Source organism: Pristiophorus japonicus, chromosome 21, assembly GCF_044704955.1.
Source record: "Pristiophorus japonicus isolate sPriJap1 chromosome 21, sPriJap1.hap1, whole genome shotgun sequence".
In the NCBI taxonomy this organism is placed as follows: Eukaryota; Metazoa; Chordata; class Chondrichthyes; family Pristiophoridae; genus Pristiophorus; species Pristiophorus japonicus.
In genome coordinates this window covers 16,884,716-16,905,590 of record NC_091997.1, presented here as the reverse complement: position 1 = coordinate 16,905,590, position 20,875 = coordinate 16,884,716, and the positions used below count along the sequence as shown (strand labels likewise).

The 20,875-nt window shown below is 45.1% G+C and overlaps 1 protein-coding gene across 1 annotated transcript in view; it reads left to right on the top strand.

Annotated features, from left to right (window-relative positions):
• The window catches only part of itga3b (integrin, alpha 3b), a 185,904-nt gene that overhangs the window by 106,775 nt on the left and 58,254 nt on the right, over positions 1-20,875 (top strand). The window contains exons 7-8 of the mRNA XM_070864442.1: positions 2,937-3,130; positions 18,254-18,342. Coding sequence (XP_070720543.1) covers positions 2,937-3,130; positions 18,254-18,342 — 283 coding nt within the window. The remainder of the gene's footprint in view (positions 1-2,936; positions 3,131-18,253; positions 18,343-20,875) is intronic.

Genomic DNA, 20,875 nt, shown 5'->3' with positions numbered 1-20,875 from the left:
TAGCAGTGAAGCCACATGGGACACTGATTTGTAGTTTTAGAAACTCGTACTGATTTGAACGTCCGGTGTACATGTGAACACTTGCAGAAGAACACCCCTACACGAGAGCCAAATACAGAAGGCAATATTTCTTCCGTCATTCCTTTGACAGCATTACAGGAGATATTCCTCTTCCCTGTGCCTTGGAAAGAATGGGTAGGGGAGAGGGAAAAAGGGACGGAGGTCCGTTACACCAGGTCTTCACCAAATTGCGCTGCCCCTGACTTTCCTGGGTCTTTCTCAGTGGATCAACTGGGCCTCTATCTTCAGTCGGCAGAATCTCAGCTTTACTATAGTGAGGTGGGAGGGGACATTCCCGGATTCCTTCATTTTCCTGGACTTCTGCTCATTGGACAATACAGCATTCAGGCGCGTGACACAGTTTCTGGTGCAATAGCCTGCTCTGTGACCCCTCTGGACTGGAGGGGCTGCTGTGTGGGTGGGGGGATTCCTTGGGGGCGCATTCAGGAACATGTGGGCAGGTGTTGCAGTTTATTTAAAGATCCCCTCCTCCGGGTGATTTGAAGTATGTTGAAGACTTCTGGTTGCTGCTGCTCTTGGCAGCTTGGAGTACCAGTCTGCAGATGCCCTTCCACTCTCATTTACCCATGCACAACTGCAGAGCACAGCTTGGGGCGGACTTGTGCCTGGAGTCCACCAGAGCCATGCAAATAACCCAGGGGATGGAAACTGCGAGCAACTGGCTCTTTTCAGGCACAGTGCAGAGCACCTGGCTGACACCCAGCAGGTACCCATTAACGTTGTCGTCCTCGACCAGGGCAACATCCCCAGCATTGAAGCACTGACCACACTCGGTCAGTTCCGCTGGGCAGGCCACATTGTTCGCATGCCTGACATGAGACTCCCAAAGCAAGCGCTCTACTCAGAACTTCTTCAGGGCAAACGAGCCAAAGGTGGGCAGGGGAAACGTTACAAGGACACCCTCAAAGCCTCCCTGATAAAGTGCAGCATCCCCACTGACACCTGGGAGTTCCTGGCCAAAGATCGCCCTAAGTGGAGGAAGTGCATCCGAGAGGGCGCTGAGTACCCCGAGTCTCAACGCCGAGAGCATGCAGAAACCAAGTGCAGGCAGCGGAAAGAGCGTGCAGCAAACCAGTCCCACCCACCTCTTCTCTCAACGACTATCTGTCTCACCTGTGACAGAGACTGTGGTTCTTCTATTAGACTGTTCAGCCACTTAAGAACTCACTTTTAGAGTGGAAGCAAGTCTTCCTTGATTCCAAGATACTGCTAACGATTGAGGAAAATCTCTCCTTGTATGTGCTCTGTATGAAACAGCTGAAAATCAGCACATGATCGATTGCATGAACAGCAGTAAGAGGAAACCCTTGCATCAGGTCCTGTAAATTGTTCTTCACAATCTCAATAAAACGGTTCCTGTTGGCCTTCAGCGCACTTAACAGCGCAGACTGAGTCACTGAGGAGGTACTGCATTTGTACTTTGTCGTCTGTTTATTGTGCCCGCCTCAGTCTCATAAACACGCTCAGTCACGTTTGATTTATATTTTGGATACTGCCCATTTTCTTTTTAAGTGGTTTGCTCTTCTTACAACTTCTTCTTCATTTCTTTCTTTAGAACCAGATTTCAAAAAGTAAAAAGAAATATTTCATTGACGAGTTGAAGTTGTGTTAGATCGTACAGTGCAGCTGCACAGCACAAGCATTGCTATCCTGCCCACCACCCAGCGGAGGATGCACTCTCTGTAAACACAACATAATGTGAGCTGGATTTCTTCCTAGCCCAGTCTCGGGTGATGCAGAACGTTTGATGCTTCTGTTAATGATCTCACCTTTTAGAATGTTTCTTCAGCGGGTGCCTTTCCTTTTCCCGTTCCAATTTTCTTCCATCCTCTTCTGAATGGTGTCCAAGTTGGCTCAGTGGTAGCTCTGAGTCAGAAGGTTGTGGGTTCAAGGCCCACTCCAGTGAAATAATCTAACTGACACTTCAGTGCAGTAGTGAGCGTGCTGCACTGTCGGAGAGGCCATCTTTTTAAGATAAGTTAACCTGAGGCCCCTCGGGTGAATGTAAAACATTCCATGGCATGTCTTGAACAGCGGGGGGCGTCCTACTTGTGTTCTTGCCAACATTCATCCCCAACCAGCACAACTAAAAACAAATAATCTGGTCAATTATCTCATTGCTGTTTGTGGGATCTTGCTGTGCGCTAATTGGCTGCCTTATTTCCCCACATGACTACACTTCAAAAGTGAAAGATAAATGCAAGTAGTTCTTTCTTTCTTGAAGGCACTGAATTTTGCAGGTGTATGCTGCTACAGGTGTTGGCTGCCCTCCAGTACTTCACCCAAGTGGCCACTTTTTATCTTTGAACCTAGCAATGTGACCACCAGTTATTTGACTATGGTCCACAGGTGATCTCTATGCTATTCACGTCTGATGTCTGTACACATATTTGCCCTTCCCAGCCCCACCGCCCCACACACAGATATTGCATAGTGATTAGCAATGGGGAACACTCGCTGATTCTTTTTCCTTTCCTCGCCCATGGATGTGCCATCCGCTACTATCATCTCAGCTGAGGTCAGCTAACACAACATAAGCTCGGGGTGGAGACAAGGATCTTTCTGATTGATATGGCTCACAATGGACATTCAATTACCATCCGGATTTCTCTTTTAAGCACAAGCAACTTGTGTAGTAAAAATAAACATGTAAGATTCCCCTTCAATGAAATATTGTGGAGATTCAAATCTCACAGTACTTCATATATTGCTTATTTTATATTTGATGAACAGACCATACTGTAATCTGTTCATGCTGGGCTAGACTATAAGTAAATTACGTAGATGATCTAATTGTGTTACTTTGTTTAAAAAAAACTTTTTTTTTTAATAAAGTGCTTTGTTTTTCCAAACAGTTGGCAAGACATTATTGTCGGGGCTCCTCACTACTTTGACCACAAGAAGGAGATCAGTGGGGCTGTGTATATTTACATGAATGAGGCAGGAAAGTTCTCGGAGAAACCCAACCTGGTGTTAAATGGCTCAATGGGCTCCATGTTTGGTCACGCGGTCAGCAGCATTGGAGACATTAATCAAGATGGATTTCAAGGTTAGATGATTTATGATCACTTTAAAAATGAAACTTATCATCTTGCAATTCTCGTTCCTCACCAGCATTATCTATGTAACGGAGTGTCCTTGTAGCTTCTTCAACCAAACCCATCAGAAATTTATGGGGACCAAATCAGGTTCGAGGGGCTAGATGGACTACTCCTGTTCCTAATTCTTATGTTAAAACGTATACCGGCTAAGCTCTGCAATCCCACACTCCCAATCGGAAGCCCCACGCAAAGGGGCAAAGTTCCTGGAGCTGGAGAGGTCAAAAAGTCCCATTTCCACCTGGGTGGAGGGGGCAAGAGTTTGGTGGCAGAACCTAGTTAGGTCAACATTGCACCCCATTTGCTGTGACCCTTAAAATTCCAGTGGAGAATGGTGTGTAGTTCAGTTATATGCCTGCTCCTGTGTCCAGGGAGCATGTTTGGGGAGTTCCTGGGCTATCCAGGGAATAGCCTGGATGTCCTCCATGGTCTTCAGCAGAACCCGTGCCTTCACGTAATTTACTGGGCCGCCTTCCAACCATCAGCTGGCATGGTACCACTCTTCCATTGTGGTTGGTGGTTCAGAGAGGTACTGCTGATGGACTTGTCCTTGCCATACTAATGACCCCATCCCAGAAATTTGGGATTGGGTCTCCAGTTTGAGGCTGAACTGGATAAGAGTTTCACTCCATTGCACTTGTGCCAAGAAAATGTACCCTCAAGAATTTGGGGGTCTTGGATCTTTTAGTGACAAGGAATAGTTGACCCTAGTTGGATCATGTTATAGGTTTTCATTCACATCACCGTTAATTGTTAGCTTATGGTTCATCTCACCACATCCTCCTTGACTGACGTCTCTAGCTCTGTCTCGCACTGTAATTTCTCGAGCAGCTCATGACACTAAAATAAATTCATTTATATTCAGATTGACCCCTTCAGCCACAGAACTTTGACTTAATCTGTTTAGACATTGTGTGAAATAGCTGCCATGTTTGTTTGTTACAGAGAGAAGACATATCTACTTTTCACAGTGAACCTCTCCATTTCCATTAAGATATTGAGGTCGAATTTGACTTGTGAGCAGGCTGGTTGGCCACCCGTTCCGGTGGTAAAGAGGACCCTGTGATTTTGAAGCCCTGGCCTCATTTAAATTTTGGGGTTGCGATCGTGGAGGGTGGGGGTCCCAGCGCATTCTAAGGCCCACTCCTGCTCCTCTAAGGCCCACATTTACCTTTGACAGGCCTGTTCAGTTCCATCACTCATGCAGCTGGTCGGAGTGTGCACAGTACAGGCTCTGAGCAGTTACCGCCTAAATGGCCATCGGGATTCTATTTATGGCACAGGACCCTGATTTCCATAATAAAAGCGGTCTATTGCCTGAAACAGGCGAGTGCTTTGGACACCCAGTGGTCGGCTCCTTTCAAAATGGAGCCAACCACCTTTCTGGTGTTAATTGGACCGTGAGAATGACAACCCCATTGTGAGGCTGGTACTGTCCATTAACACCAGACAAAGGCATTGAAAATCAGCCACCTTGCATGTTGTGTTTCTGCAATTTTTGTATTACATTTTTTTTAGTTGCCAGGCCCTTCTCTCTCTTTCTGAGAATTAGGCATGAGAATCAGCCAATCGTGACTATTTTCCACCACAGAAGTGGTTTCATCCAGGTCAGGTCAACACAATCAGCAACTGTATCAAATAAGCATCCGTTGGTTTTGAGTATGAATTTAATGGTGAGGACGTCTCTCTCTCTTTCTCTATTCCCCCTCTCTCACTCTCCGTCCTCTTTTTCACTTCCCTTTTTCTTTCTCTTTTTTTCTCCTTTTTACTCTTTCTCCCTCCCCCTCCCTCCCTCCCCGCTCTTGTTCTATTCCCCTCTCCCCCTCTTCTCTCTTTCACTTTCTCTCCTTTTTCTCTCTTTCTCGCTTCTTCTTCTTCGCCTCCCCCTCCCTCTCGCTCCTTTCTCTCTCTTGCATGCTCTCCCTCTGGCACAGACCTTCCCCTTTCTCCAGCGATTTTTAGATTCCGTATCCTAGGCCACAGAACATACACAAGGTTATGATCTGTTATTGCTAACTGTTTCCTGTGAGCTGGAGGGAATTTACATTGCAGTCTGGCTAAAATCTGCACCTTCGGGTAAGGCAGAGACATGCAAGTTCTGGAAGTCCTTGGTTTATATGGTATGCACATGAATGGGGGCCTGTCATTCAAATTATTTGGTACAAGTCAGTAAACCAAGCCATCTCATTACGTTTCAAAACCTCCCAGATGATTGACATGCTGGGGTAGTGACTCTCAATTGATACCTGTGTCTGGGATGAAGACGTGGCTTGGGTCTGACTCGAGAGGCAGGATCAATGATTTGTTGTAGTCCTTTAGCCAAATCTATGACCAGGAGTGTCCAGTTCCAGGTTTCTGTTGGGCTACTTGAACTTGCCCAACAGTCAGTTTATGACTTGTAGCTAGTGAAAAAATGGGGCTAATTTTAATCCATGGCAGATGTAACAAGTGAATTTTCAAGGTCTGTTGAGAAATGAGTTGTTGGTTTACAGCCTGATTCTTGGGCTGATAAAATGTATATTTGGTCTGCCTACCAAGAACAAGGCAAATCACATGGCAGACTATGGTACATTCCAGTCAGCCAGCATAACAGTGATGAGGGATCTCCTCATCAGTTACCTAGATATTGGGATAAAGACACACAAAGTCCACTTGCGGAAGTGGTCAATGACGCTGAAACCAAGTAGAATATCTAATACAAATCCCCAAAATGTGACACTTGGACTTTGCTACCAATAGTTCCAAAGTTTAGAAGCATGCTGAACCTCTTCTCTTAGCGAAGGAGTGCTGGAGAAAGAGTTGGACACAGAGACAAAGACACCACAATGAAAAAAAGTATGACGTCTATGTACAGTTGAGAAGGATACAGAGTTAGAGATTGAAAGAAGCAAAGAGACAATTGCAGATCTTTTATATAGTGCCTTAGCATGTTAGAACATCTCAAAGCCCATTACATACAATGAATTACTGTTGGAAGTCCAATAATTATTCTTGTATAGACAGACGTAGCACCCATTCTATACCAACAATGTCCCATAGAAACAAATGAAATTAATTTGTTAATCTATTGGGTATTTTGGTGTTCTTGGTTGAGTGAGGAATGCTAGCCAAGACGCAAGAGAACTCCCTGTTCTAAGAGTAGCATCATGGGATCTTAATGTTTACCTGAGCCACTTGAACGGGCAAATTGAACCTTAGCTTGTCGTCTCTGCCAAAGGATGGCCATGCAGAAGTCCATCAGTACTTCACTGGAGTGTCAATGCATTGCTAATTGCATCATTTGGTTAAAACACCGGGTAAAGTGTCACCTTCATTTTGCCTCGTTGTTTCTAGTGGGAAATGCAACTTTCACATCTTCTGTACACATGTAATATTGTACAGAGGGGACAGGCTGAGTAATAATATCCACAAATATATACCTACTGCTGCAAGGAATGTATTTTCCTATCATTTATTTTTTATGTATCTTATGCAGTATAGTTTATTTTTAAAAGTGAATTTAACTTTTTTAGGCATGATGACTCCATCTTGTGGCTGTTTAGTGCAGTTTTTGTACTTGGCTGCATTGTGACATCGTTAATAATGAAGTGAGCTGTGTTTGGTGAGGAAGCAGTGTTTGTCACCTGTGCACGTGTGTGTTATGTGCATGTGCGCTGCATGTGTGTGAACATCTGTTAGGTAATTTTCCACCTAGTTGCACTGTTCAGTTTGTCAATTAACAGGGTGCTGTAAGAAATGTGAGTGACTGGCTGCTACACTGTTCTCCAGCTGCTGTTAATCATAGAATCATAGAAATTTACAGCAAGGAATGAGGTCATTTGGCCCATTTTGCCCGTACCGGCCGACAAAGAGCTATCTAGCCTAATCCCACTTTCCAGCTCTAGGCCCTTAGCCCTGTAGGTTACGGCACTTCAAGTGCACATCCAAGTACTTTTTAAATGTGGTGAGGGTTTCTGCCTCTATCACCCTTTCAGGCAGTGAGTTCCAGACCCTCACCACCCTCTGGGTGAAGAAATTTCCCCTCAAATCCCCTCTAAACCTCCTCCCAATGACTTTAAATTTATGCCCCCTGGTTGTTGACCCCTCTGTGAAGGGAAATAGGTCCGTCCTATCGACTCTATCTAGGCCCCTCATAATTATATACACCTCAATAAGGTCTTCCCTCAGCCTACTCTGTTCCAAAGAAAGCAACCTCAGCCTGTACAATCAATCCTCATAGCTAAAATTCTCCAGTCCAGGCAACATCCTCGTAAATCTAATGAGAGTCTGCAGCAGAGTGGGGGCGGGGAGGAGAGGGTGCGCTAATAGTCTGAAGAGCAGTGATAGAGGTAGGGTGGGGAGCGGGGGGGGGGAATAGTCCCCTGCATAGCGGGTTGTGGAGGAGGACCGGGGGTGGGTGGGGGGGAAATAGTCACCTGCAGAGCGAGGGTGATAGAAGGGCACAACCCATTTTTTTTTCTCTCCTCTTTTGTTTCAGGCTACTCAGCTCCTTGCTGTTGGCCATCGATGCTGCACGTGGGAAGATTTCCTTTGTGCGTTATGCCGAACAAACTTGTTTACCTGTCCATTATAAACAGGGTCACCATTTTGTTGCAAGGCAGGTCTCTCAGCCCAGAGTTCCATTCAGTGCGAGCGCAGAGGAGAGAATCGGCCATAGCGGTCACTTGCCTGATTCGCGGCACTCCCAATTTTCCAGCTGTTCCGTTTAATGGTCAGAAGATTGGGATCACCACAAATCGGCCGTGCTGACCTCCATGCCCAATTTCCTCAACTGTGACGCCATCAAGCAAGATTCCGCACTGGGAACAAGAGACTCTTCTGCCTCGTGTGGGGAAATAGGTTAACAGGCCTTTCCAACAGCCTGCGGCCTAGTGCTTTGGACATACCTCAGCACCACCAAAGATTTGAACTGCACTGAGCGATTACTGTCAATAAGTGACATGGATGGCGGCCTTACTCCGTTTCCTGTGTACACCTGACCTGCAGCAGTACTTCTCATTGGGGGAGCAGAGAAGCCTGTAATTGTTTTTTCAGGATACATATTTTAGCATATGCAGAGTACTTGTGTATAGGATAAGAAATTTATGCTAGAGTTTGGGAATTGAAGTAGAAGGGATCATCTTGTACGTGTGTATAAAACTGCGACACAAGAGTTGCAGGTCGAGTACTGTCTTTGTCGACTTTTACGGCTGGCCTCCATGTTAAGCCACAGCATTTCGAGTTCAATAGACAACTTTTCGCCAGAGTAGAGAGCGTAGGAGTGACTCAGAACCACAGCACCTTAAATAGTGATGTATATCTTCTACTCTCTCCAACACCCATCTCCCACTACACTTGCTGTAGTATATTAAATTAAATTTCTCTCACTGGAGAGAGCTGTGGTGCCTGAAAGGGCAGACCTGTGGAGCCCGAGAGATTTGAATTTACTGCTCTTTTGAGGGCAGAAAAAGCTGCATCACCAAAGCTATTTAAAAAAAAAAATCACGGTCAACTAAAGGGGGAATTGTGCTTTTGTAAATTTGACCAGTCTAGGTTTTGTACATAATATACACAAACCCTAGAAGATGGTCCATATTTTTTATTTATTCATTCACGGGATGTGGGCATCGCTGGCAAGACCAGCATTAATTACCCTTGAGAAGGTGGTGGTGAGCCGCCTTCTCAGAACTGCTGCAGTCCGTGTGGTGAAGATATACATCAGTGTGGTTGTGCAAAGTCCAGTCCTCGATGCTGTGCCTTTTAACTGCAGACATGGAGACACTGCCACCTGTTGGTGAGCGAGCTGATTTACTTGCACGAAGGGAGTTGGATGATGGCTGAGTTAACCCTTTGTGCAGGACAGCAGCAAAATCCAACCAAATAAAATGAAAAACCCTTATGTGCTCTTCAATCTCTCACAATGTTTAGTTGTTGAAATGTGCAGCTATTTGATGAATATCGCTCTGTTTATGATTGATGAACTGGCAACTCTGTACTCTAGTTTTAGTTCTGCAGTGCCTTGTGTGAAGACTCTGCATGGATGTTGTTAACTTTACAGTATTCGTATCAGCTTTTCCAGGGACTTGAGTTCTGACTGGAATTTCCCATCCCAATCGATGTAGACAGGGCACTGCACCACAGCTGTTTTCAATCCCATCTCCCTGTATTCTCAGCATGTTGCATTCACAGATCCCCCAAATGAATGAGCCCTCTCTTGATTCAGCTGTGTAAAGGGAGCATGAGAACGTCTGTCTGCGCTCCTTCACTCATCAACATTACAAGCGTTCTGACGACACCACTTCGATTTCTGACTAGTTTAAGTTGATTCAGAAAGTCTGTATTTTTGGACAATTTTATCCGCACCAGGCCCTTTTTCAAGAAGTGGAAGCTCTCCCATTAGATTAAGACCTATTACTGGGTCGTTCGATGCGGGTGCCATCAGCAGGAAGTGAGGGCTTTAATCTTTGTGGTGATGCATCTCCATTGTTCTGACTCACTCTGTACTTTATTGATGGTCTGTAGTTCTGAGGGAGATTTCTATGGTGGCCCCATTGGCCTTGTACCTGAAGCACTCATTTGCATCCATCAACATGCTGAACCCTCTCACTGTTGCTTTTGTATTTTCTCTCCATGCTGTTTGCTTTGAGCTTATTATATTTCCTTCCTCTTCCCTTCCTGTGTTTTCTTTTTGCAGCAACCTTGCTTTTCTTTTAATATCTTCTTACAATTATTCTTTGCTTTCGCTTGTGTCTCTAGCCCCTACTCAGACTTCTCCTTTCTCCTTTTTCCTTTTTCCTTTTTTCCCTTATTTCTCTCCTCCCTTTCAGAATACAGAATAGCCAGGTCTGTGAAGCACATACTGCATAAAATGAACATCTGCAGGCTGTAACTTCAACAGCTGCTTTAAATGGGGGTCCTTTCTGAATCCCATAGAAATGGAGAATTTGGGTAATCCACCCGTGTACAAATGGGAGTCCTAGCCTAATCAAAAGCAACAACTTGCATTTATATAGTGCCTTTGACGTGGAAAACATGGTTGAAAGGGGAAAGTGCACAGGCAGTTCAGATTTAGCTATTTAATCAGCAGCTAAATGGAGCTAAGTGTATGTGTGGAATGGAGTGCCCAGGGAGGAGTGGAGGAAGACAGTGAGGAACAATGTAAGCAAGAACTGGATTGACATTTGAGGGATTGTCCAATTAAGCTGGTAGTTTTTGTGATCAGCCAGATAGACCACAGAATATTTTTGGGTCCTGTACTTCCTATGTAAGTATCAAGCGAGAGGGGTCAATGGAGAGGGTTCCAGAATGTAGGACTGAGAAGTTCAACTCTGTATGAAGGATTGGAGGAGGGGGTTTTACACAGGAGGGCAGAGTGAATAGAGTGTGGAAACTGGGACATAACTATGATGTTCGGTGTTGACACTTGGCATATTGGTACCAAAACACGAGAGAAAAATATGCCTGATGCTCTTAATTCACCATGTCAGTTATTTCACTAGCACATCACTCTAGTATTGTACAACTTAAAATACTCTCAACAGGGATATTTTGGAGTATATTTCGGATCAATATATAAATGCTGGGTGTTTTTCACATTTTAAGTGTATAAAATACAACATTTTACAGACCATTAGAACACTTTACAGGGTTCCTGGTGACAATACAATGTTATTACAGTAGGATTAGATTATTCAAGTGTCAAAACTGAACAATGTGAGGCAATAAAAGTGCTTTCGGTTTTGTCCAAGAAAATTGGGAACTAGTAACAGTGGTTGAAAATATCCTCCATACATGAGATGTAGGAAAGTTGCAAACGTTGGGGTTGCCACATCCCTCCCGGATTGTCCAGGAGTCTCCTGGAATTGAGGCGCGATCTCCTGGACATTGCTGCGAGAAACTGTCAAAGTCAGCAAAACTTGCCTGGTGACATCCGCTGCTGCAGCTGGAACGTTCACTCCGTTAAACCGAGTCAGGATCAGCAATTCTCCCCTCGCAGTCCGCTTCCTTCTTGGGATGTGTGCGTTCAGCATCTCACCAAATGTACATGTACGGCCTTCAACCCCAGGGATACAGCGGTTTCTCTGTTGCTATGGATGCTGGGTAAAGAAGTCCCCATAAAACAAAAAGGCACTTCTTTCAGAAAACCTGCTGCTGCCTCGTGCTGACCTACATGTGCCCACGCCACCAGCCTCACGGAACAAGGAAAGCACAAGGGGACAGCAAGAGGGGTTGCCTTTCCTGTCCCAGCGCCGGGATGAATGCATGAGTCTCGAGGGCAACAGGAGGACTTGAAAATGTTAAAATAACGTATACAATTCTGCTCTTCATGAGGGGTTAGTGCTTTTTTTAATTAATCAGTATAAAATCTAATCATACTAGTTTCTATGAACAGATTACAACACTGAAGTTAGACCAAACGCATGTAAACACATTTATTTGACCCTCAAATGACTCTGGCTCGATGTTCGATCATTGGTGTTATTGTCAGCATGACATTTGTTTACCTGTGTAATATCTTTCAATTTAAATGTCCTTAAAGTCATTGCAGAAATGCTGCTGGCAACCGGGAAAAAAGTAGGTCTTTGTGCTTGTGACTTGAACCTGTGCACTTTCTTTGCCTGCTCATTGGCGACCTTCTGCTTCTCTGAACTTTTCATGCATCTAGACAGAGGTCTAGACAGAGTGGATAGAGAGAAACCGTTCCCAAAGGCGGAAGAGTCGAGAACCAGAGGACACAAATTTAAGGTGATTGGCAGAGGAACCAAAGGCGACACGAGGAAATACTTTTTTACGCAGCGAGTGGTTATGATCTGGAATGCGCTGCCTGAAGGGGTGGGGGAGGCAGATTCAATTGTGGCTTTCAAAAGGGAGTTGGATAAGTATCTAAAGAAAAAAAAATTGCAGGGCTACGGGGAAAGGCCGGGGGAGTGGGACGAGCTGAGGTGCTCTTGCAGAGAGCCGGCACGGGCTTGACGGGCCGAATGGTTACAGCACAATAGGCCATTCTATGATTTTGTGATCAACTGCTGGCACAAAACCATAAACAGCTCAAAAAAAAACAACCGTTCTAAGGTAAATGGAATAACATTAGCAAACTTGTGGACAAGTGTCATGTGATTGGAAGTCACGTGGTCAGATGTGACATGATCACACCTCCAGGAATACATCCAATGAGAGCCAACAACCCCAGTAAACAAGTCTTTATAAACGGATTTTCAATTTTGCTACAGTAGACACACAGTGGAAAGCTTCCCCCAATATTGTGAGCGCATTTGCAGCAAGATTCAATCTTAAAGCGAATAACCTACAAACCCAGATTGGCAAGCCCAACATTGCTGCATTGTAAGACTCTAAACGGTTTTGTATTTACTTAAAATCCAGACCGTTAATATTAGGCAATGATCAAAAGATGGCAGTGAATTCACAAACTGCCACTTGTGTTCACAGGTGTGCTTAATACACAGATGCCGTTCACTACAGTTAAACAGCCTGAGAGCCGTGGTTGTAATTTCTCGCTCTGTTGTAACAATTCAGATGTCTGAATGTTCCTTTGAGTGATGATTGCATTACTGTCTGCTGCGGGGACTGGTGATCTTTCACCCAGGCAGCGCACAGCTGAATGCGCCCATTGTCTATTGAAGGAGAGGGGGAGCTGTTCAGAACATTGTCACTTTAAACGTTTCAAGGTGTTGCTGTGCATTTCATTTCTAAATCGGTGTCATTAAAGTGTTAAGACACTGTATTGCTCCCCATGGTTCCTGCAACAGCTTTTCCAAAGCAATGTGCCCTCCACTGGTGTGGGTCATACTGAGCTTTGGAGGTTGATTTGGCTCAACATCTGGTGGGGTGAAATTCCTCTTTCAATGAAGAGCAGGAGGAAGTCTGAGTTTCTCCATCATTAATAGAAACATAGAAAATAGGTGCAGGAGTAGGCCATTCGGCCCTTCGAGCCTGCACCGCCATTTAATGAGTTCATGGCTGAACATGCAACTTCAGTATCCCACTCCTGCTTTCTCACCATACCCCTTGATTCCCCTAGTAGTAAGGACTTCATCTAACTCCTTTTTGAATATATTTAGTGAATTGGCCTCAACAACTTTCTGTGGTAGAGAATTCCACAGGTTCACCACTCTCTGGGTGAAGAAATTCCTCCTCATCTCGGTCCTAAATGGCTTCCCCCTTATCCTTAGACTGTGTCCCCTGGTTCTGGACTTCCCCAACATTGGGAACATTCTTCCTGCATCTAACCTGTCTAACCCCGTCAGAATTTTAAACGTTTCTATGAGGTTCTCTCTCATTCTTCTGAACTCCAGTGAATACAAGCCCAGTTGATCCAGTCTTTCTTGATAGGTCAGTCCCGCCATCCCAGGAATCAGTCTGGTGAACCTTCGCTGCACTCCCTCAATAGCAAGAATGTCCTTCCTCAGGTTAGGAGACCAAAACTGTACACAATACTCCAGGTGTGGCCTCACCAAGGCCCTGTACAATTGTAGCAACACCTCCCTGCCCCTGTACTCAAATCCCCTCGCTCTGTTGTAACAATTCAGATGTCTGAATGTTCCTTTGAGTGATGATTGCATTACTGTCTGCTGACTTACTAACCATCACATCTTTCAAAGCTAGGTGTTCTAGAACTTTTCCTGGTGGGTCCTGAATTCTGGAGTGAAACGTAAATGCCTCAATTTTTCGTAGGTAGTAATTCCAGCCCCTGATCTCCAAAATCTCAAATAGGTGCAACGTTTTAAATGTTGCCGTTGGTGCAATTTATTCCGCTATCTTTAGTCTCTGTTCCCAAACCACCTCTGCTACTGTTACTGCACTTGGATGCCATCTCCCCCACCAATGCACCTGTAGATAGTCAGTGCGGTGGCCCGGCACAGAAATCGGCGCGGTCCCGTCCGGCAAGACCGTCAGCAGGCCGGGGCCATTGGAGGGAGCAACATGCGGCAGCATACCACTGCAGGGAGCAGCGCGTGCTGCTGCAGGAGGGCAACAGCTGCGAAGTCAGGTCACTGATTGCAGTGCGGGCAGGCACAGCAGGAGGGGCGAAGGAGCAGCAATAGATTGTAGAAGGAAGTGACCGGAGCCCAGGAGAGTCGTGACTTCGGGGCTCAGAAGAGGCGAGGGCCCAGGGGCAGCACGGGCCAGCCCACACTGCGATATGTGCGCGCACTAGATCCATGCAGCAAAGCTGGTCTCCAGTCGTCTTGGGTAATCCTTGCCACTGGACCAAGACCTAGCTCTGTCAAGCTCGTGTGGCGTGTGGTGGCTGGGGTGCACTGGCCACCACATGTTAAAAAAAAATCCACGCACAGGCATCTCTCACCCTTCAGGATGTAGTTCGGGACCTGGAATATTAGGTCCTTCATTGAAACACTTGTGAACTCATCCCTTTTTGGTGTGGAAGCAAGTCATCCTCGCTTCGAGGGACTGCCTTTGATGATGAGACAGTCCCCACCAGCAAATGGCACAGACTGGCATTGTGAGGTTGCCTCGTGTCTGCAGGCAGGTCCGTCCTTGGACACAGTTCCTGTCGGGAGCTTGGCCAAATCTGACTCGGACTTCTACTGGTCCTCACTCCGTAGCTCTGAGCAGCGGTGCTGCATGCCACCATGCTGCCAGCTTGATGCCACGACGACTTGGCAGAGGACTCATGAACTCTGCTTTCCAGACCAATATCTGCACCACCTTCCCCGATGCTGCTTCTGAGCCATTCCACCTGCTCGCTGTTGCAGTTACTTGAAGAATGTTGTTGGTGGATATCTGCAGGGAGCTGCCCTGTGTGGTGTCACCCAGTCAACTCTGCACAATCCAACCGTGTGGATTCACGCATTTGGCTGGTATACAGCGTCAGATCTCAGTACAACTGCAACAGGAAGGAAGTCATTGACTGGAATGAGTGGAGGTCAAAGCAATTCCTCTCTGGATATGTGATGTTGTGGAACAGCATTGGTGAGAAGGATTCGATGGCTTGCTTCAAAGCCAAAGATTTCCACTCGGAGCAGTTGAAATATACCAGAGATTTCCGTCTGCTGCAGATCAAGGTTACTTGGCTGCTTATTTATTTATGTTTCCTACTAGAAGGGATCTCTTGCATGAAACCGGGAGGAATATTGAGATCTGCCAGGAAACCCATTTACCTTCCATCTGCCTGTTGTCAACACTTTGTTTTCTTTATCTATTATGATTTATAATCATGTTTTGGCTCATTGTTACATTGAACCATGTTCTGAGCCATTAAGACAAGAGTTGGACCTAATGAATAATTAGTCATTCCTAGCTTAAGGGGCTTCCCTCCACCCACTCTGTCTTAATACTAAAAAGGTCATGGAGTAATTATCGGGAGGAGAGGGGTGGGGTACTCCTGTCATCATAAAGACTGCTAGCATAATAACTTGCAGCACAGCTACCGACAGAATAAATATCCTACAATGTCCTGAATGATGGCTTAGTTAGGCCCAACCTCAGAAGAGTAGTTCAATGCCCTGTGGTTTTTCTCAGTGAGATTGCTGGTTTAGTACCAAATTATGAACAGGTTTACGTTGTGGGCTCTTCTATGGCAGCTGAACGAGGATTCAAGGCGGTTTTGACAGGGACATTGCACTAGCTCCCGAGAAATATTATTTGACATTTTGTTTAGTAGCTCAGTAATTTATCATAATTTAGCGCTCGTGTAAGTACAGAAAATAGGCTTGCTTCTGTATTCTCTACCACTTTTCTTCCCTCCATTCTCATCTGAAGATGTTGACTCCTTGGTGGAGCATGGTTCTGCAGGCACCCTCCAATCTCTCTCCTCAGTTGCCATTCTTCGTGTGTGAAGCTGCACAGTGCGTACTGCATCAGTAAGCTATTCAACTGATGGGAGCAGGAGGCATCACAGCTGAGCCCAATTCTGCTGTTGTCCTCACCCTGACATCCACACATTTTCACTTTGATCAGGGGCCATTGGACAGTCTTCTTTCGTACGGTAGTAGCAAAGGAAATCAAATGTCAATATCTAAGTCCGATATCCAGGCCAAAGCATTCTGTGTAACAGCAAGGCTATCTTGTAGGCTGCCTGCGAATTTCATAGGAATTCCAACACAGAAACAAGCCATTCAGCTCAATCAGTCCATGCCGGCGTTTATGTTCCACTTGAGCCTCCTCCAGTCTTTCTTCATCTAAATCTATCTATCAGCATAACCGTCTATTCCCATCTCCCTCATATGCTTGTCTTGCCTCCCCTTAATTGCATCTATATTATTCGCTTCAACCACTCCCTGTGGTTTCAAGTTCCACATTCTCACCACTCTTTGGGTAAAAAAGTTTCTTCTGAATTCCCTATTGGATTTCTTGGTGACTATCTTATATTAATGGCCTCTAGTTATGCTCTTCCCCACAAGTGGAAACATTTGCTTTGTATCCACTCTATCAAAACCTTTCATAATTTTAAAGACCTCTATTAGGCCACCCCTCAGCCTTTTTTCAAGAGAAAAGAGACCCAGCCTGTTCATCCTTTCCTGATATGTATTCCCTCACATTTCTGGTATCATCCTTGTAAATCTTCTCTGCACCCTCGTCAGTGCCACTATATCGTTTTTATAATATGGTGACCAGAACTGTACGCAGTACTTATAAATGTGGTTTAAGCAAAGGTTTGATACAGGTTTAGCATAACTTCCCTACTTTTCAAGTCTATACCTCTAGAAATAAACCCTAGTGCTTGGTTTGCTTTTTTTATGTCTTGCTTACCTGTGTCGTAACCTTCAGTGATTTGTGTATTTGTACTCCGAGATCCCTTTGTTCCTCTTCCCCGCCCTCCAAGTAATAAGTGACCCCCCCCCATTCTTCCTACCAAAATATAATACCTCACATTTATCTATGTTGAACTTCATTTACCAATTATATGCCCATTCTGCAAGTTTATTAATGTCCTCCTGTAATTTGTTGCCGTCCTCCTCAGTATTGACTATTGCCCCCAATTTGGTGTCATCCGCAAATTTAGAAATTGTGTTTTTGATTCCAAAATCTAAATTGTTAATGCAAATTGTGAGGGCAGTGCTCAATGGTGTGCTCCAGGGTCTGATTAGGAGCTCCACAGTCACATGATGGGGATGATTTAATCTTCCATCTATGGAGAAGGTGGGAGTATCATGACCAGTTCTGAGGCGGTTGATGTTTGTCCAGTGTTTGCGAGGAAGAATTGATCCTTCAGGTTGCACTGTGGGGTCCTCCATAAGGAATCCATTCCGTGTGTCACAACTCGTTAGCCATCGGTTATCAAGGCTGAGGGGAGATCGCTGAAGGGCTTTGGTGACAGTCCATAATGGCCTTCTAGATTTGAGATGGGTTGATTGTAGGTTGTTCAAGTCGGCCTGGATCGGCAGGTCTTTGCTGGTGTAGCGGTTATATTCTCTGGAGACTGAATATTCGCGGAGTAGGGTGGTGATGCGTTGTTTGAATAGTGATCAAGAGCAGGATATCTGTGTATCCAGGATATACCTGGGTAATTCCCACAATCTTAATGCAGGGTCACCGAAACCAATTGTAGAGTTTTTAGTGTTGCTCTTGCTGAGATCAACTTACTCAACAGAGGCCAGAGACTGAACCCAAGACCTTTATGGCCTATATGGCTCTGTTACTGTCTTAACTAGCTGAACCATTGCATTTTTACACAGTCAGAAAACAATTCAGATCTATAAATCTATTTCAAAATCTATCTCAATCCTTTAATCAGCCTTTCTGAAGACCAACGATTTGCATTAATTTAACAGAAAAATGGAGGAATCACGGAATATAATCCCCATAACCATGGTAAAATTCCTGTAATCGCATGTAATAAAATTTGAATTTGACTTGCTCAGCCATCATAAATGAATTGCCTTGCTCCATCCATCTGGATGAGATGTTCATAAATATAATCTTCTGAGGATAATTAGCACAATGGGGGAGAAAAAGAAATGTCTTCAAACTCTTGCAATCTTTAAAGTGCCAGGCAGCCCTGAGCTGGTTAATGGTCATATGTATTTGTGCGAATGTTCCCATCTCGGAGGTGTGATTCTGTACTGACTGCAGGTTAAAGGGTCGTTCAAACACCCTTTGTTTTCTTTCCACAGATGTCGCTATTGGAGCTCCTTACGATGGTTTAGGCAAAGTTTTTATTTACCACGGCAGTAAGAATGGACTGGATCCTGACCCAAGCCAGGTATGGTTTATTGGGAACTGTGAAAATGATATAGCCTATATAGCATAGAAACAGGCCATTCGGCCCAACCAGTCCATGCCGGCCTTTATGCTCCACTCGAGCCTCCTCCCGTCTTTCCTCATCTAATTATATCCGCATAACCCTCTATTCCCTTCTCCCTCATATGCTGTCTAACCGCCCCTCTACTATTCGCCTCAACTACTCCCTGTGGTAGCAAGTTCCACATTCACACCACTCTCTGGGTAAAGAAGTTTCTTCTGATTATGTAACAGTGTTTAGGCTTGGAGTGCTGGATCATGTCTAGAAGGAAGGGGGTTTGCAAAAATACCACCAATGTCATTTTTTGATTAACTTGTGGCTAAGTGTTCCATATGGTTTGCCTACATGACAACAATGATTGTACTCAACAGATCATTGTATGTGACGTGCTTTGGGATCATTCTGTGATGTGGTAAAGTGGAATATAAATGTACATTCCTTGTCACACTGTGAGCTGAGCTGCAAGTTTTCACAGACTAGAAATGGGAATGTAGGGTTTTACTGAAGAAAGACACCAGCGGATCACAAGATAACCAGTGATCAGGAAGGCCTTTCGATCCATCTGAGTTCATCCCTGCAGTGTCCAGTAAGAACCTAAAACTGATTTTGGTGACCAATGCCATGGAGTGGAGAAGCACTGATTTAATCGCCATTTCAGTCTCACAACATTTACACTGCACTCAAAATTGGCAAATTCAGACCCCAATGTCAATTATTAGATCAATTAAACACTTCCAGCATTTCTATAATCACAAAGCTGTGTGTCCCAGGGCTGCTGTTACTGCTTCTCAAATTACATGAGAATTACTATAAATATCTGGCACAAGTACATTGTTACTAATCACATTCCTGTATCTTAAAATTACCATTCTTAGTTTATATATGAATGAGGAAAAATAGGTTAACCGTTTCCCACCAGTTTCCTCCACCGTCATCTCCTGTCGTATAGTTCCATGGGTACCCTCCAGTACCTTGCTAAAGTGCCCATTCTTCATGTGTGAGGCTACACAGTGAGTTTCTGCTGCCGATCCAACCCCTGACATCAGATGCCTCTGCCCAATTTGAATCTCTGGCACTGTTAAAGAGACCTGTGATGCTTGATTTCAGTATCCTGCTGAACTGTTCCATTCCAGTTGTGCTCTTCCAGGAGAATATGTGAGATGCCTACAAAGAACACTGACCCATTCCCAGTGATTTAGATAGCCCAACAGCACCACCTGCTGGTTACAAATCAGTATTGGACGAACACAAATTACTGGCAATTTGCTAGAATGAAAGACTTGTATTTATATAGTGCTTTTCACGACCACTGGACGTCGCAAAGCGCTTTACAAACAATGAAGTACTTTTTGAAGTTGTAGTCACTGTTATAATATGGGAAACACGGCAGCCAATTTGCACACAGCTAGTTCCACAATCCATCATCATCATCATAGGCAGTCCCTCGGAATCAAGGAAGACTTGCTTCCATTCTTAACATGAGTTCTTAGACTGTACAGTCCAATACGAGAACCACAGTCTCTGTCACAGGTGGGGCATATAGTCATTGAGGGAAGGGGTGGGTGGGACTGGTTTGCCGCACGCTCTTTCCGCTGCCTGCGCTTGATTTCTGCATGCTCTCGCCGATGAGACTCGAGGTGCTCAGCGTCCTCCCGAATGATCTTCCTCCACTTAGGGCGGTCTTTGGCCAGGGTCTCCCAGGTTTCAGTGAGGATGTTGCACTTTATCAGGGAGACTCTGAGGGTGTCCTTGTAACGTTTCCGCTGCCCACCTTTGACTCGTTTGCCATGAAGGAGCTCCGAGTAGAGCGCTTGCTTTGGGAGTCTCGTGTCTGGCATGCGAACAATGTGGCCTGCCCAGTGGAGCTCCACAAACAGCAATGTGATAATGACCAGATAATCTGTTTTTGTGATGTTGATTGAGGGATAAATATTGGCCAGGACACTGAGGATAACTCTCCTACTCTTCTTCGAAATAGTGCCATGGGATTTTTTACGTCCAACTGAGAGAGCAGACGGGGCCTCAGTTTGATGTCTCATCTGAAAGACGCCACCTCTGACATTGCAGCACTCCCTCAGCACTGCACTGAAGTGTCAGCCTAGATTTTTGTGTTCAAGCCTCTGACTCAGAGGCGAGAGTGCTACACACTGAGCCACAGCTGACACCTGCTAGGTAGATACCAAAGAGAACTGATGATACGGGAGTGAAACTGCATATACTACTTTCCCCATGAAATCTCTGCACCGCCTATTTTTCTCCCTCAGCAAATAAGGTTATAATCTAGGCTAATACTTATTAATTTCTTGTCAAGAGACATAATCCTGGTGTCAGCCTCGGCTCAGTGGTAACACACTTACATCTGATTCAGTAACATCATGGGTTCAAATCCCACTCTAGAGACTGGAGCATATCATTTAGACTGATGCTTCAATGCGGTTACTGAGGGAGTGCTGCCCTGTCGGAAGTGCCGTCTTTCAGATGTGACGTTAAACTG